The sequence below is a fragment of the Microcebus murinus genome, chromosome 2, assembly GCF_040939455.1.
Source record: "Microcebus murinus isolate Inina chromosome 2, M.murinus_Inina_mat1.0, whole genome shotgun sequence".
Lineage (NCBI taxonomy): Eukaryota > Metazoa > Chordata > Mammalia > Primates > Cheirogaleidae > Microcebus > Microcebus murinus.
In genome coordinates this window covers 40,670,415-40,686,811 of record NC_134105.1, presented here as the reverse complement: position 1 = coordinate 40,686,811, position 16,397 = coordinate 40,670,415, and the positions used below count along the sequence as shown (strand labels likewise).

Sequence of the window (16,397 nt, the reverse complement as noted above, 5' to 3'; positions counted from 1 at the left end):
GCACCCATGGCTTGGCTGACTCCTCATCCTTGAACATGGTGCCCTCCTCCAGGAAGCTTTCCCTGATCCCTGGGCTGGGACAGGTGGTCCTCCCCTGGCTTCCTGGCCACACAGTGGGGCTGGGAGCCAGTACCTGGGTTCAAGCACAGCCCTCCCTCAGACATGTGCTGTGACCTCGAGCGGTCACTTCCCTCTGGGCCTTGGCTTTCAGGCTTTTAAGATGGGGGCGTATAGGGGGCTTCGCGACCCTGGGATCTGACGTGGCGGACATTCTGATTGCTGAGTGGAAGCTGCACGAGCAGCCCTGACTGATCTTTGTTTCGAAGCTTCCTGTCTGCATGGGGGCTGCGGGATGAGCCTGGGTAGGGGACAACAGCGTGCAGGATGAATGTCGTCTCACGGGAGGACGCCTCTGGCTGCAGGGAAGCTGGGAGGTGCTGAGGGGGCCTAAGACTTAGTCAGCACCTCCATTTCCTGATGGGGAGGCAGGCCTAGATGGGTTGACTGATGGGCCCAGAGTCACACACACAGCAGCTGGGGCCAGGGCTGTGACTTCACACACCTAAAACTTGCACATTTTGCTTTTTGGTTCATGAAACCCTGGCACCATCCTTAGCCCATTTGCTCCTCACAGCAACTTGTGTGTTTCATGAGGCGGGGATAGTATCCTTGAATGCAGATGAAGAAAGTGAGGCTCAGAGAAGTTGTGTAACTTGCAAAGGTCACACAGCCTACGATTGGCAGAGCAGAATTTGATAGACTGTGGACTGTCTGACGCTTTCCTCGGCCTATGTTCCTGTTACAAATGGCAGCTCCCACTCCCTTTGTCCTGGATTTCCCACTCTCCCTACTCTGCCCTGGGGCTGGCCCCTCCTTACTGCCCTCTGGAATCCCCAGTCCTTTGTGGCAGCCCATCTGTTGCCATGGCACCAGATTATGATGTCGCAGACCCTGGGTGACTATGTATCACTCCTGGGCTGTGGAGTACAGGGACTCACAGAGGTGGGCATTGTCCACGGGGCAGACTGGCATGGAGGGACATAAATCCCTGGAAACAGGGAGCCATGGCCTTGAGCCCAGCTGGGGAAGCGCCTTGGGAACCGGAGCCAAGGCCAGGAGAGTGGCGGTCTGGCACGGCTTGCTCTGACAGCCCTAGAACGACTGCTCGGCCCTCGTCCCTTGGCCGGGCTGATACGGCCTCTTGATGCGGGGCTGTGGGCTCATCACGCTGCGGGACCTGACCCTGGATGCCCGTGCGATCCCCGAGCAGTCTTTTGCCTCCCGTCCTTGCGGCAGTGCTGCGTGGGAAAGCCGCGTCCGCACTTGCCCAGAGAGGGAAGGGACTTGCCCAGGGCCACCCGGTGAGGAGGTGGCTGCCCCCGAGTTCAGTCTCAGCTCCAACTCCAAATCCTTCCGTGTGGTTACGCTTCTGACAGGCCCTGGAAGGCGGTTTAGTCTAGTTCCCAGCCTGCAATGGACCGTGCTGCTTCCGTTTCCCCACGGTGGCCCCCAGCAGAGCGCAAGTCATCGTGGGCCCAGGTTGTTCTGCTGCACGCTCCTGGGCACGTCCCCGACCTGCGTTTGGGGTCCTCTGGGGTCCTCGTTCTTAGCCTGGTCACACCGGGGCGGCTGGCGGCCTCAGTGGAAAGAGCCCAAGCTTCGGCAGCTGCCACACAGAGTTGAAATCCCACTTCTGCCACCTACCACCCTCACCTCTTTGGGCCTCAATTTCCTCTTCTGTAAAATGGGATTCATAACAGCTACTAGAGTAGCTGTAAGGAGTCACTGGGATATTAGGTGAAAAGTGCCAGGCCAGGGCCAGGGTGGAAAATGTCCAAACTGGTCTAGACAGTGAACAAATCTGCTCCTCAAAACACCACCATGGGACACCTGTCCCTGCAGCTGCCATTTCCTGGGCCTGGCTGACCTCAGAGCTGCCCTTCAGGGCTCTGCTTGTACTGTGGCTGCTCCGGCCTTCCTGCCCAGTGCCTGCCAGGGCTTGGCACATGGAAGCCACGCTCCATTTCCTGATGAGGAGGGGCTTCCAGAATGCCAGGGAGGGAAGGGTTCTTGGAGAGCATCTGTCTGTCCTGTGCCCAGTGACAGCCCCTTCACCACCTTCTTCAAGCCGCCTTGCTGTTCTGGGCACTGCCTGGTCATGCGTCCTTGCCTACTTGCTCTGAACTCCCAGAGCCTGAGCTGGGCTGATTCTCCTCTGTGTTCTCAGTGCAGAACCTGGAACAGACGAGAGGCTCCTTGAATGCTGAACTGAAGCTTCCACGGGCCTCTGCCAACTGCTTTGGGGCTTTTCTTCCACATCTGGTACCACTGAGGAAACCTTGGGCCTGGGTTTCCTTAGGTGTCAAGTGGGTACAAAACAGGCCCTTTGTCAGGGGTTTCCTGGGTGAAGCACCCGGCACAGAGACTGGCACACAGGGGGCACTCGGTGGAGGTTAGAACAGGAAGGAGGAAAAGCTAGAATGCATCTTTCTCCTTTGGATGCCGAGCTTGTGAAGGGAACTGCCCAGGTGCTGGGTTGATATGGTACTTACGCTCCGTGCGTACAGCAGGTGGCACTGGTATCCATCAAGGACAGCAACCTCCTCCCACCACAGAGGGCACAGGGAACGCCACTTAGAGCCCTGGGCTAAGAGGCAAGATAGCTAGTTCTTATCCTTGCCTTGCTGTGTTTCTCTAGGCCAGCCCCTTTCCCTCTCTGGGCCTTACTCACTCCATCCATAGGTAGACTCTGATTCCTCTAGTTTTTTCTAGCCCTGCGCGTACAGAGGCATCCATCTAAGACAAATGTGACGAAAACTCATCTCAGAACACAGATGTGCTGCAAGGATTCCATTGAAAAGAAAGGCAGAAATGGAACAGAGTCAGGGGACCTAGTCTCTGTCCCCAAACCCCTGCCAGGCTGCCTAGAGCAGGGGGAGCCGTCATGTAGCCCCAGAAGCCACCAGAGCCCCCATGGGTAGATTAAATAAAGCTGGCCCATGGGAAGTAGCCTCCCAGGGTGAAGGTGAGTCCCAGCCCTGGAGCCGTGGGTGCAGAGGCCGGGCAGCCACGTTTCCACCTGGGTCAGTGTGCCCCACTGGGATCTACCTGAGTTAGGTCTTTGCTGGATCTGACATGGTCCCTGTGCTGGAGGGACAAGGAAGGAAGCAAATCATCCTGGACTGTGAATCAGTGATGATTTAGAGCAGAAGTCATCAAACTACAGACCACAGGCCAAATACAGCCTATTGCCTGTTTTTTAAATAAAGTTTTATTGAAACACAGCCATGCTCACTCATTTACCTATTATCTGTGGCTGCTTCTGCCCCTTAATGGCAAAGTTGAGTAGTGTGACAGACCATATAGCCCTCAACGCCTAAAATATCTAAAATTTGCCAACCTCTGCCCTAGAGGGACATTCAGGGGATTCAGGGAGCTCGTGCTGGTGGGGGCTGACCAAGACTGGATGTGATCAGGGATGGCTTCTTGGAGGAGGTGGTATCTAAGCCCAGTGTGTAATGGAAGATAAGCATGGTTAGGGAAAATGGCTTTCAGTCAGAGGACAGCTCGAGCAAGACATGGCGGTATAGTAGCATGCGGGCGCAGTGACCCACCAGCTGTTGAAGTGGGGCCAGATTGGGAAGTACAGGGAGGGGACTGGCCCCTCAGTCCCTGGGGAGAGGCCACATCCTGGTGGCCTCTGAGGTTGCATCTAGCCCCAAGGTCATCATCCAGGGGGGGTGGGGGAAGGACTTTGGAGGTCTGGGCTCCCCACAGCCTGGGGTGAGTCACTGTTATGCTTAGGTTTCCTCCTTTGGGCTGAAAGGAGACCTCCCCCTCCATTGCCGGGCCTCCTGATCTGGGACTGCCATACTGGAAAGATTGTATCTTACCAAATCAGTCCCCTTTTCCTGATGAAGAAACCGAGAGCCAGAGGAGCAATGATTTGCTTGAGGGCACACAGCAAAACACAGCCCAGCCCCCTGACCCCCTGCCCAGCTTGCCTTGCTGCTTTGGAGCAGGTGCATGTAAATCGAACGCAGATTTCATGCAGATGCGCCCCCCACAATTCAGAGGCCCAGGGCTGCTGTGGAAGATGCTATGAGTCATGGCCAGGGTTCTCAAGGCCTCCTTCCCAGTCCCTCCCCACCTGCTGGGGTCACCAGGCAGTCCCAGATCCCCCGTGAAAGCCTGTCGGGGCGACTGCCCTCACCCCTGCCCGGCCTGCAGATGTGGTCTGTGCTGGGTGATGGTGCTCAGGAAGGGGCTGGAGCTCCAGGGCAGCACAGAGCAATGCTAATGGGGCATCCCAGGACATGGACAGCCCTCTCTTGTCCCTTCCCTGATCCTGAAACTCTGGTTCTTTTTAAGACAAGGCACAGAAACAAGGCAGAGAGTCTTGGGCTGGGGCTGCTACCCACATTCTTGTCCTAGCTCTGCTACCAGCTGTGCAATCTCAGCCTGCGACATCCCCTGTGTGGGCACCGAAGCCCCATTTCTTTTGCTTCTAATTTCAGACTCAAAGCATGAAAACAGCAATAGCTGCTACTCACCAAGCATCTGCTCCGTGTCAGAATCTGTTGCATGTTCCTTATACACTATAATGTCTTGTTACCCTCCTCAGTCTTTTGTTTTCTTCTCCGGGTTATATAGTAAGAAAACAGGCTCAGAGGCTAAGTAACGTCCTCAAGGACACACAGCTAGAAGTAGCAAAACTGGGATGCAAAGCCCAGTGCAGCTGGCTGCGGGCTGTAAGCCCTGGGATGCCCCATTAGCATTGCTCTGTGCTGGGGGGCAGTGACTGAGTTGGGTGTCTTGACCAGAGATCCTCTTCCCCCTGTGCTGAACGCAAAACACCTCATTATTCTAACCACAAAGCAACGTCTATGTGTAGGACTCAGGGTCACAAGCTCCCTGGTGCTTGCAGAAGGGGCCTCAACTGCTGGCCTGGTTGGGGGAGGTGGGGCAGGCAGGTCTAGGGACTGAGAACTGGCTCAAGGAGCTAGAGCAGCTGCCACAGGGCATCAGGGAGGGCTTCCTGGAGGTGATGACGGGAACTGGGCTGTCTTGTCCTCTCACCTTGGTCTGTGAGGCTCTCCCTAGCCTCGTGGGGCTGTGGGAAGTCATGTGGTCCAGCTTTCAGACCCACCACATTCTGGTCACCCCCTGCCACCTGGCTGTGTGTCCCAGAAAAGCCTCCTGTGCCCACCAACCACACATGCTCTTCTTGCCCCACAGCCAAGACAACCTGTGGGGACAGTGACTTCACCTGTGACAACGGCCACTGCATCCGCGAGCACTGGAAGTGTGACGGCGAGGAGGAGTGTCCCGACGGCTCCGATGAGTCTGAGACCACCTGCAGTGAGTCCCGCCCCTTGGGCTGGGTGAGGGTGGGCCTTGCCCTGGGCCTCCTGAGGCAGGAGGCTCAAGTGGGGTGATCAGCTGAACACTTTTTGCCATGTCCTGGGGGGCGCTCCTGGTAAGCAGTCAGGTGTGTCCAGCTGCTGGTTTCTGGGCTTCTCCACAGCCCTCTTACAGTGGCACCTCTTGCAGTGCTGGGAGCTGCACTCATGCTCTCGGTGAGCGTCCTCCAGGCCTCCCCCGCTGCGGTTCTTGAGGGCCTTGATCACAATTCCAGTAGCGCTGATGGCCGCTGGCACTCAGTGAGCACTTACTGCACGCTCAGCCCTTTATGTGCATCGATGCCTCTTATAGCCCCACGGCTGCCTCCTGAGGCAGGCGCTGTCACATCCTGAACTGTGTGAAGGAGAACAGTGGAGCTCAGAGAGGTTGAGGGACTTGCCCAAGGCCACCCAGCCAGGGCTCTGAGGCCCCGCCCTTTCCTCCGCCCTGGGTGGGCTGAGCCTAGGAGCCCCTGCCTCCGAGGCCCGCAGGGTGGCAGCAGAGGCGGCCAGGGGTGAGGTGGGAGGGCCGGAGCCAAGCCCCAGGCCTGCCTCTCACACTCAGGGCTTTGTTTCTCCGTGATTTATTTTCCAGGCCCTAATCCTCAAAGCAAACTTACACACAGCAGGTCATTCCGTGACATTTGTTAAATGAAAAAGGAGATGAGAAGGGGGCAGGGAAGGACCCAGCGGACAGGAGGCTGAGCTTCAGCGCCAGCCTCAGACAAAAGGCTTGGGGAGGGGGGGACGCGTGGAGGATGTGGGGCTGGTGAGGACCGAGATCCCCTCTTTAGGGGTAACAGTCGTCCTGGAGGCAGAGGTGGGGACAATAGAGAGCAGAGTCCCATCCAGGGCTGCTGCCGGTGATAACTGGGTTTCCTTGTCTCCTAGCAACAGAGCTACCAGTCTCTGCGTAAGGGAAAGAGAAAGCAGAGAGAGAAAGGCAGAGCAGAGCGACTCCCGCCTGAGACAAGGGAGCCCTCATTTCCCGCACAGCTGCCCCTGCCCTCGGGCCCTCCTCCTCCGCAGGGCAGGGCAGGGCGGCCAGCCCCATCCCTCCTCACCCCACCAAGCATCCAAACTCCTCCTGTCCTGGAGGCGCCCAGGCAGGAGGGAAGCCCAGTGCTTTGTGCTGAGCTTCACGGGGAACAAAGCCCTGCCACGCCCACTTGTGACTTTCCTCCTCCTGGCAGCCTTGAGAGGGGGGTGGATCCCCCACAGAGAGAAAGAAACTGAGGCTGGAATAGGCTCGGCTACTTGCCCAAGGCTGCCCTGTGAACAAGAGGCAGAGTCATGTGCAGCCTGGAGTATGCGTTTGGGGAGGGGGGCTGTGGCCACAAGGGCTTTTCCACCGCTGCGGTCAGCCAGCTCTGCCACCAAACCCAGCTGCGCACTGCCCGGACACAGCAGACAGGGAAGGAGAGAGCAGCCTCATCGTGGTCGTGGGTGGGGGGCGGGCTTGCTGCCTGAGGGCTGTGTCCCCCCTTCTCCCCGCATCTCTGTCTCTGGGTTGATGCATCTCTGTCTCTGGGTTGACGTCTCTTTCCATCCCTCCTCGGGCCGCCCACCTGCCGCCCTTCCCTGCGCATCCATGCTCCTCATCCTTCCTCTCACCGTCTCTCCTCCCCGTCCTACCCCACGTTTCCCTCTGTCCTTCCCGCTCTCGCCCAGCCCAGCGCCTGCTGCCTTCCAACCCTCTGGGCTGTGCGGAGGCCCTCCTGCCTCACCCCTCCTGTCTCCCAGACCCACTTTTGACAGCTGAAGAACTGGAGGCCCAAAGAAGTCGATAGACTTGTTTTAAAGACACACAGCTTGTTCATGGCAGGTCTACCTTCTGTGACAAAAGACAAGCTTCTCTAGCTCCCTGAGATCTAGCAAGGTACCCGAGGGAGCAGCAGCCAAGTTAGCACCATAGGAGACAGGAGGCCCAGCTCTCCTGTGGGCTGTCCCAGTTATTTGCTGTGAGGTCCTGCATACCTCCCACCCCTCTTGGGGCCCTAAACTCTAATATTCCAGAATTCCAGAGACTTCACAACTCCTAGATTCCTGAACTCTGTATTCTGAGACCCTCCTTCTCCCTTGCCTGTGCCCAGCTTGGGTGCAAGGGCCAGAGTCCCCACTTTCTGTGCAGTTATGTTGGTCAGAGGGAGGCGAGGCTTATGGGTGGGAAGGGGGCTGCCTGGAGGAGGTTGGCCAGAGTGAGACCTCAAGGGTCAGGCAGAATTTAGGGCACAGGATCTGGTAGCAGGCTTGCTCACTGCTTCCCAACTGAATGAGAACCCAGCAGCCAACCTGCTGTCCATTTAATTGGTGTTGCCATGGCAACTAACATAGCCTACTAGGTTCCTGGAGCTGTGCCAGCTCCCAGGATAGAGCCCCACTCCCCAACCCTAAAAGAAAGATTGTAGATAATAAAGCCAAGTTAGTTTGGTATCTGATATAGTTGGGTTCAGGTCCTTTAACCTGTGAGACCTCAGGCAAGTAGTGCAATCTTCCTGAGCCTCAGTTTATTCACCTATAAAATGGTATTGTACAAGCAAATAGTGTAAGTGAAAGGGAGATGGGAGCAGATGAATTCTTGTGTTTCCCCCACTGTCTTGTCTGCCCCTGGCTGGCCCAGCTTTCTCCCAGCTCTGATTCTCTCTGGTTCAGGGTTCTGCACCTATCAAATTTAGCCAGGAATCACAATGGAAAAGCCCAGAACATTTGCCTAATGAAGGTAGCATTTTGGCTCTAATTATAGCTCCCTTGATTGGGAACTGTTTCTGACCCACCTTTAGACATCTGTTGGGAGGGGCGAGGGCTGGGCAGGGAGGGGGAGGATGGTTCAAGGTGAGTTACAGTTCTGGGTGCTTCTTATTTGAGTACGGAGGGGTTTTTTTTCATACATCTTAGAACCTTTCCACCTGGAAGGGGGACCTCTCTGATTAATCAGGCTCACCTACCTATTATAGATCAGGAAATGGAGGCCCAGAGATTTTTCGGAGACCACCCAGCAAGTTAGGAACTGACCCAGCTAGAAACGTTTTTGCCTGGCCCTGTATGAAGGAGCTTGATAGAACTGCCCCTGCACCGCGGGATGGTCCCATGCTGTGCCTCCTGGGGCGAGAGCTGGAGGGAGTGACTCGGGTAGTTCCCACCACCTGGTCTCTGGTCTGTTGGAGCTGGTGGTCCCCATTTGAGTTGACATCGTAGATGTGCTCAATCAGCAAGCATCCACCAAGTCCTTTTGTTCTTGTATTCAACAGACATTTCCCCTTGTGTTAATTTGTGAACTTATAAATTGGGGAAAGTACCAATGGATTTGGATTTCTGGGGCAGGATTCTCTGGGAATTTATACTTGCCTTCAGCTACTCCCAGATAGAGTTTCAAGCCCTTTTGCCAACTTTGGAGGGCTCCTGTTGTCTGAGAGACAGTGGGGTTCTTCACTCCTGCCTCTCAGAACCTGGGGTACTTGGACAGCGTCTGTCACAGAAGAGGAGGCTTTTCTGGGAAGCGGCTGCGACACGGTGGCCCATGTGGACTCACAACGTACGTTCCCCAGTGGCGAAACTAGGCCCTCCACCAGCCAGCCATTCATGAATAAAACAAGCCCAAGTATTTTCTGAGCTCCTAGTTTGTTCCAGGCTCTGTATGTAGGGATTTCCTTGTATTTCTTCATTTAAACCGCCCACCAACCCTAGGAATAGGGTTGAATACAACCCCATTCTCAGATGAGGGGAGCCAGGGTGCAGGGAGGTGAAAATGACTTGCCTAAGGACCTTAGTGTTAGTGAGTGACATTTGAACCCAGGTCTGTCTGACTCTAAAACCCCTGCTCTTTCTCCTACCTCAAGCTGCCTGGGGGCCTTTGGCTCCAATTATCCTGAAAGTGGCCATCAGATGGCCATCGTGTAGAACCTGCCTGAGCAAAAGCTCAGCGAGCCCCCTCCCTCCAGCGACTCCCCTCCAGCCCAGAGCTGCTGGGGAGACAAGAGTGTCTACCTTTCTCGTGTGCAGTGGGTAGGTGCAATAACTTAAGCCGTGTGTTTGGACCTGGATGGAAGTCCCGCTCTACTTCTCGCCACAAGACTTTGAACAAACAAATTACTCTCGCTGGGCTTTGCCTTCTTCATCCATAAAACGGAGGTAATCAATAGGTAATAATATCTCCCACCGCATAGGGAGATGGCATTTAACCAGCCCAGCTTCCCAGGGCCATGCAGTTGAGAGGCCTGGCCTGGGAGCCCTGAGAGCCAGGCTCGATCCGGCTTTGGGGGAGAGCTACCTCACAGGAGAGACAGTGAGGTTCCAGGACGATAGGAGTTAGAATACGCAGCACCCAGTATCACGTGACCCTAGGCAGGTCCCTTCTCCTCTCTGGGCATCAGTCTCCTGCCACTGCAAGGGATGCTCATCCATGTGACCTCCAAGGTCTCTCATGTCCTGGCATTCCAGGAGCCTTGGCTCTTTGGGCAGTGGGGGCTGTTATCAGGCACCACTGAATCCTCAAGAGCCTGTAATTAGAGCTGTCTATTTAGGGACACAGCAAATGTCTTATTAATTATAAAGAAAGGAAGCAGACAGATTGTTTAATCATTGTCCTTGCTGAAAGGTTATGCAATTAACTGTATAAATATTCATTAAAAGTTCAAGCGGCTGCTTGCTGCACTGGGGTCTGCAAAACCAGGGCCCTAGAGGTGGTGCACACAGCCAAGGGCCATTTCAGTCAGCTGGACTTTTAGGAGGAGAGTTTTGGGCTGGTTCTGGAGTGTGTGGGGTTTGATGGAAAGGGCAGGGTTCTAGTCACAGGCACCCAGACTCTGTCTCTCACCTGCTGTGCATCTTTGGTCCAATTACTTGGTCTCTCTAAGCCTCAGTTTCCTCATCTGTAAAATGGAGCACTTACCAGAAGGACTATTGCCCTACTCCACTCCGGGGGTGCCACTGACATGGTACTCTTTGTGAATGGCGCCCCTGGAATTTGCACTTGCAGCCTGCAAGCCTGCTTACCTGTCAGGGTGAGGGTGAGGGTGTATTTTAGTCCATTCTGGCTGCCATAACCAAATACTTTAGATTAAGTAATTTATAAACAACAGAAATTTATTGCTCACAGTCCTGGAGGCTGGGAAGTCCAAGATCAAGGCATTGGCAGATTCAGTGTCTGGTGAGGGCCAGTTCCTTATAGATGGCATGTTCTTGCTTCATTCTCACATGGTAGAAAGGGAAGGGGATCCCTCTGGCCTCTTTTATAAGGGCACTAATCACATTCATGAGGGCTCCACCCTCGTGACTTAATTGCCTCGTAAAGGTCCCATCTCTTAATACTATCCCACTGGGGATTAAGTTCCAACATGAATTTAGGGGGGACACCAACATTCAGACCACGGCAGAGTGAGATGGGAAAATGTGAAATATTTGGTGTGGAGCAGGCTGACACACAGTAGGTGCTCAGTAAACGTGGCTCCCTTCCAACTCCGCTGTGAGCTTCCCTCTCCTGAGGCCTGGCTTAGGGATAAATGGTTACCTTGCCGTTCCGTCCTGTTGCTCTCTCAGGGGCTTGCTGATATGGGACACCCGTATCACCTCTATGGTAGTGAATGTTAACCCAGGGGTCCTCCAACAGAGGTGCATGACAGTCACCTGGGTTTGGGTTGGGAGTTACTGAAATGCTCTGTCTTCAATGTCTGGATTCAGTCGGCATGAGCTGGGGCCCAGGAACCTGCACTTCTAATAGCTCCTTCACCCCTTACCCAGAGGACTCTGGGAAGTGCTGGTCAGCTTCAGCTCCCTCATGTTCTGATGGGGCCCAGAGGGAAGCGCTTACCTGTGGTCCTGCAGTGTGTTGGTGACAGAGGCGCCCTGGAAGGACCCCATCTCCAATCCCAGTCTCCCTTCACCACCCCACACCACAGCCCTGCGGTGGCCTTTTTAAAAGATCTTTGAGGCCGAGCATGGTGGCTCATGCCTATAATTCTAGCCCTTTGGGAGGCTGAGGCAGGAGGATTGCATGAGGCCAGGAGTTCAAGAGTAGCCTGGGCAACATAGCAAGATCCCATCTCTACAAAAATATTAAAAATTAGCCGGGCATGGTGACGTACGCCGGTTGTCCTAGATACTTGGAAGGCTGAGGCAGGAGGATCGCCTGAGCCCAGGAGTTTGACATTACAGTGAGCTATGAATGCATTCTAGCCAGGGCAACAGAGTAAGACCCTGTCTATAAAAAGGTCTTTGAGTGTCAATGCTTTCCAGAGCTCTACCTCTCTACCTGACAATTGTTTGTAAAGGAAAATTTCTGTAAAGGGAAAATCAATCTATATTTCCAAGGGATTGTATTCCTAGGGACAACTTTGGGGCCCACACTTGGGGAGTCTAAGGTACTCTTCTCCCATGGCGGTAGTAGTTTCTGGGGAGAAACTCAGACACCTGGCCCCCTCCCCAACTTATCTGTGCCCTTGTCTCCATCCCTTGTGGTCTCTCATCCCAGCTACAGAAGTAAGAGGAGGGGCAATTGTCCTGAGACCAGAGAGCAAAATTGAGGATGAGGCATGAAGCCCACTGCCTCCAGGGTGAAATGGACTGTGCCCAGGCTCTGGCATTGGACACAGCTGGCTTTGAATTCCTACACCGTTCTTTACCGGCTACATAGCTGGAACTCAGTGCTCACCATTGTCTGGTACACAGCAGTGCTTAACACTCACTGCCTGTCTAAACAAGACCCCAAGCCCTCATCTGTTACATGTGGATAATAATAACTGCAACATTTAGTGAGCAGTCAGCCGGGTGTTCTCAGTGCTTTATAGACATGAACTTAGGCGTCCTAACAGTCCTAGCAGACAGGTAATAGTATTATCCCCACTCTACTGGCACAGAGATAAGGATTGCTGGCTGGTGTCACATATAGGGAGTGAGTGATGGAGCTAGGATTTGAACCCAGACAGCCAGGCTGCAGAGCTCACGTCCTCAACCCCCATGCTGGAGGCCAGGACATAATCCTCTCACCCTGCTGGGCTATTGTGAAAATTAAATGGAAGTGTCTAGCACCATGCCTGGCACAGCCCGGAGACCACTGAGACTGGGCCTCCTGCACACCTGGAAGGCAGTGGGGAGCCGGCCATGGTGGTCTGAGATGCATCTGCCTCGGCGGGCCTGTCGCATAGGCCCAGCAGCAGCTTGGGATAAGAGATGTCCCTAGCCCTGAATAGGGTTCTCGTTCTTTCTTCCAAATTGAGAACCAACCCCGGGGCTGCAGGCCCCTGATTGAGTCAGCCTCTGATTGCGGCTGCAGTAATTATAGCTGTGCAGTCCCGCTGGGCCCTCCACGCAGCGGCTGCTCTTGGCGGCGGGCTGGGCACTGTCACTGGGGGAGGGGAGGTTGCAGGGGTGTGGCGTGGAGCTGTTGGAGGTGTGGTGAGCCCTCCAAATTTACAGGTTCAGCTCATGGAGTCATGATCTGGAAGTCAAACGCTCTGTTGGGGAACCCCTACCCGAGGGCACGCAGCTGGGAAGTGGCCGGGCAGCGTGCAGGCCTGGGGGCTCCGCATTGCCGTAGCTTACAGCGGAGGTTTGCAGGGGTGGGAGGTGCGGCCAGGTGAGGCAGGCAGGGGTCAGTGGATCAAGGAGGGACTTGAGTGCCAGGGACCAGGGGGCTGTGAAAGAGTGTGACTCAGGGCAGTAGTGGGGTCCGATTTAGGATTCAGAAAGTCCCAGGGGAAGACAGGGGCTGCTTCTCAAATGAAGAAACTGAGACGTGGGGCAGCAGGGCCCTGATGGATTCCTACGGCCTCAGGCCAGGCGGATGGAACGGGTGGTAGGACTGGTTGGCACCATGCCCTGGGTCCCCCTTGGCTCAGCCACGCATGATGTCTGTCTCCACAGCCAAGCAGGTGTGCCCCGAAGAGAAGCTGAGCTGTGGACCCGCCAGCCGCAAGTGCGTGCCGGCCTCGTGGCGCTGCGACGGGGAGAAGGACTGCGAGGGCGGAGCGGACGAAGCTGGCTGTGCCACCTGTGAGTCCCGGGTCAGGTCCCAGGTCTACCACGCCTCGGGGAGTGGCAGCCACTTCTGGGGAGGGGCTAGTTCCCTGAGGAGCTCGCTGGGTAGAGAGGAAAGGATAACGATTAGGACACCAGCAATGGCCAGACACTTCGGAGACATTTTCTTTTCTCATCCTCACAACCACCTCATGAGTAGCCATTATCACCCCCATTTTGTAGGTGAGGAAACTGAGGCTCAGACAAGGGAGGAAAAGTGCCCCAGGCTGAGTGAGGAAACTCATTCAAATTCAGGTCTGGACAGCAAAGCCCATGAGCTTCTTACCGCGCCTGACATCTGCTCATCCATCCCACAAGTCTGCTGATCTCTGAGCGAGGGCAGGGGGACCTGGGAGGGGGCTGAACTGAGAAAAAGAGGTGACCTGAGACAGGGCACCGGCAGTGCCGGGGGGCGGACAGATTCCTGACGTGTGAAAGACGACTGTTGCTGAAATCGCAGACTCGAGCACAAATGTCACAGGGTGGGGAAGACATTCCCAGCAGCCTCGGCAGGGACAGATGGAGGTGGTCACTGGGACAGTTCCACATCACTGAGCTTCAAACACAGGATTATCTCCTTCCCAGAGAGCGGGCCAGCAGGGCCTGTGCCAGTGGGGAGCGCGACCCCACCTCACTTGTTTCAATTTGATGGGCACCTACTGTGTGCCAGGCCTGGAGCCAGGCTCTGAGAGGGCCAGCGAGGTGAATTCTATACAATCTTCCCTCTGGGTGCACGTGATTAATGGGGGAGACAGACTGGCTGTCACTAACGGGCTGTGAGGCTGGGCTGAGGTATGGGCGGTCACTCAGGAGGGTTTTTGCCAGGCACTTGCTCGTCACTGCTGCTCACCCCCACTCCCATCCACCAGCGTCTATATTTGCATCCTCTCCATCCTTCTGGGCCCAGGGGAACTGCCATCTCCTCCAGGGGCTTCTGAGTCATCCACTCTCAGATTCTAAGTCTGGAGTTCCGGTGTGTCTGAAGCAGGAAGCATGTGGGGATGGTGGGAGACCCTGGCGGGGACCAGCACTCTCAAAGCGCCCATGATGGCGTTGGCTTGTTTCTTCAGCTGGGATAATTTTACTGGGACTCACTAGCCAATGAGAATCCTCTTCCCTCCTTGCCTCTGCCCCCATAATCAAAGGATTTTTCTAATATGAAGGCCACGACTGTTGGGGGGGAGGGGTAGTGGGAGTATCTGTTAGCAGGGCATGCTGGGACAGGAACATTCCCCATTAATTACGGGAGACAGAGGTGTTAGAAGGTCTTACTAGGCTTACCTGCTGTAGCTCCCACCTGCCTGGGCAGAGGAAGAAGAATCCTCCCTTTTCATCTCTCAGAGCTTCTCCCGTTTGTGAGTGCTGGGAGTGGGGTCTCTGGGCCTAGGTGGGCCTGGGAATACAGACCTTAAAGTTACTGTCAGCTTCAAACCTTCGGAAAAAAACTCAGTGTTAAGAAGCACTTCCTCTCAGAACGCTCAGGAAGCGGTGAGCCCTCCCTCCTGGCCATGGGGAAGGGGTCAAGGGGTCTGCTAGGCAGGAGGGGCTGCTCCGGGGACGGCATAATCTGGGGAGCGGCAGCGCTGGGAGCCCGTGGTGTTCTCACCAAGGCCTCAGCACCCCAGAGGCCCAGAAGGGGAAACAAAACTGTCAGAAACTTGGTAGAGCTGTCAGAAACACATGACATGAACTGCCTTGCGAAACTGAAGACTCACTCTATTTTGTGTTTGGTAACAATGAGAATTGACATTTTTCCGTCAGAAAATAAAAACACACAGACTATGAGTGCCCCCACGTGGAAAGAGCTGGAACTATCCCCTCCGTGTTACCTGTGGCCACAGCCACTGCGTCCCTGCCCACCTGCCCCAGGCCTGTTCCTGGCCTGTGTGTGAGGACACAAAGGTGGGAAGGAGGTGAGGAGGTCACTGCCTTGAAGAGAGCTTACACTCCAGGAAGGGAGCAGAAAACCTGAGAGAAGGAGTCAGAGTAGGAAAGAGATACCCCAAAACTGAGTTCTGGTTCTCTTGTCTCCATGGACCATGGGACCCTGGGCATGTTGTTCCCCTCTCTGGGCCTCAGTTTTCCCATCTGTAAACTGGCAATTGGGCTGGCTGGTCTCTAAGGCCCTCTCTGCCTCTGAGCTCAGACCAGCCCACCAGAGAGGAGAAGCCCAGGGCCCAGGGAGGGCCATGACCTATACCCTTAATTACTGCACATCCCATAATTTGCCTCACACCTGGGCCAGTCCAGTACCCCATCCACTCCACACCCGCTCACCGCAGGGAGTTCTGTGCCAGGCGCTCAGGACAAAGGAGGCTCATCCCCAGGCCATTTGTGTTGTGGGATGGATGGAAAAGGACATGAGCCCAGACACCTGAGCAGGCTGTGAGGGGCAAAAACAAGAGGGCCGAGGAAGATTTCTAAGCAGGGGAACACAAAGCGTGTTACAGAGGAGGAAGAATTTCGACCCTTAAAGGACAAGAGCTCACCATTGCTAAATGTAGCGACAGTGGTGTGCAAGAAGAGGGTTTCCAGCAGTCAGAGCAACTCGAGCAAAGGCCCAGGGCTGGAAACCTGTACGCTTGGCCCAGCAAATGATACAGGGTGTGTGCATGAGCAAGGTTTTGGGGCTGGAGCAATGGCCCGGGAGACCCCTGGATGCCAGGCGGGGGACTTAGACGGAGCAGTGCAGGTTATGCTGTGTGCAGCTGTGCTACAAGGGGACAAGCCCAGGACCTGTTCCTGGGAAGAGTGAGTGTCACGTTACAGGTCATTTCCTGGGAACGTCACAAGGTCCTTCAGGCGGTGCTAGTCCCGCCAGGCTGGGGGCAGCAGTGCAGGAATCCTCACTCACCCATCCGTGAGGCCAGGGAGGCTGGGGCAAGTGTGCTGCCCCAGAGGGACTCGTTCCGGCCGGTGGGTGAGGGTCAGAGCCCCGGTAGCAGGACGAGTGGGGCCGGTTGGCCGGGGCCGGCGGGCCGACCG

General features: G+C 55.5%; 1 protein-coding gene and 1 long non-coding RNA gene across 12 annotated transcripts in view; one reads left to right on the top strand and one right to left on the bottom strand.

Annotated features, from left to right (window-relative positions):
• Positions 1 to 16,397, top strand: part of LRP8 (LDL receptor related protein 8) — a 74,746-nt gene that overhangs the window by 30,795 nt on the left and 27,554 nt on the right. For all 11 annotated transcript variants that reach the window (XM_075998530.1, XM_075998520.1, XM_075998498.1 and 8 more), the window contains exons 3-4: positions 5,239 to 5,361; positions 13,260 to 13,388. In XM_075998530.1, the coding sequence (XP_075854645.1) occupies positions 5,239 to 5,361; positions 13,260 to 13,388 (252 nt within the window). The remainder of the gene's footprint in view (positions 1 to 5,238; positions 5,362 to 13,259; positions 13,389 to 16,397) is intronic.
• LOC105877583 (uncharacterized) lies at positions 13,386 to 16,355 on the bottom strand. The gene is made up of 3 exons (XR_001157012.3): positions 16,267 to 16,355; positions 14,694 to 14,805; positions 13,386 to 13,474 (listed from the first exon to the last, which is right to left on the bottom strand). It is a non-coding gene; the product is annotated as an uncharacterized LOC105877583 (long non-coding RNA).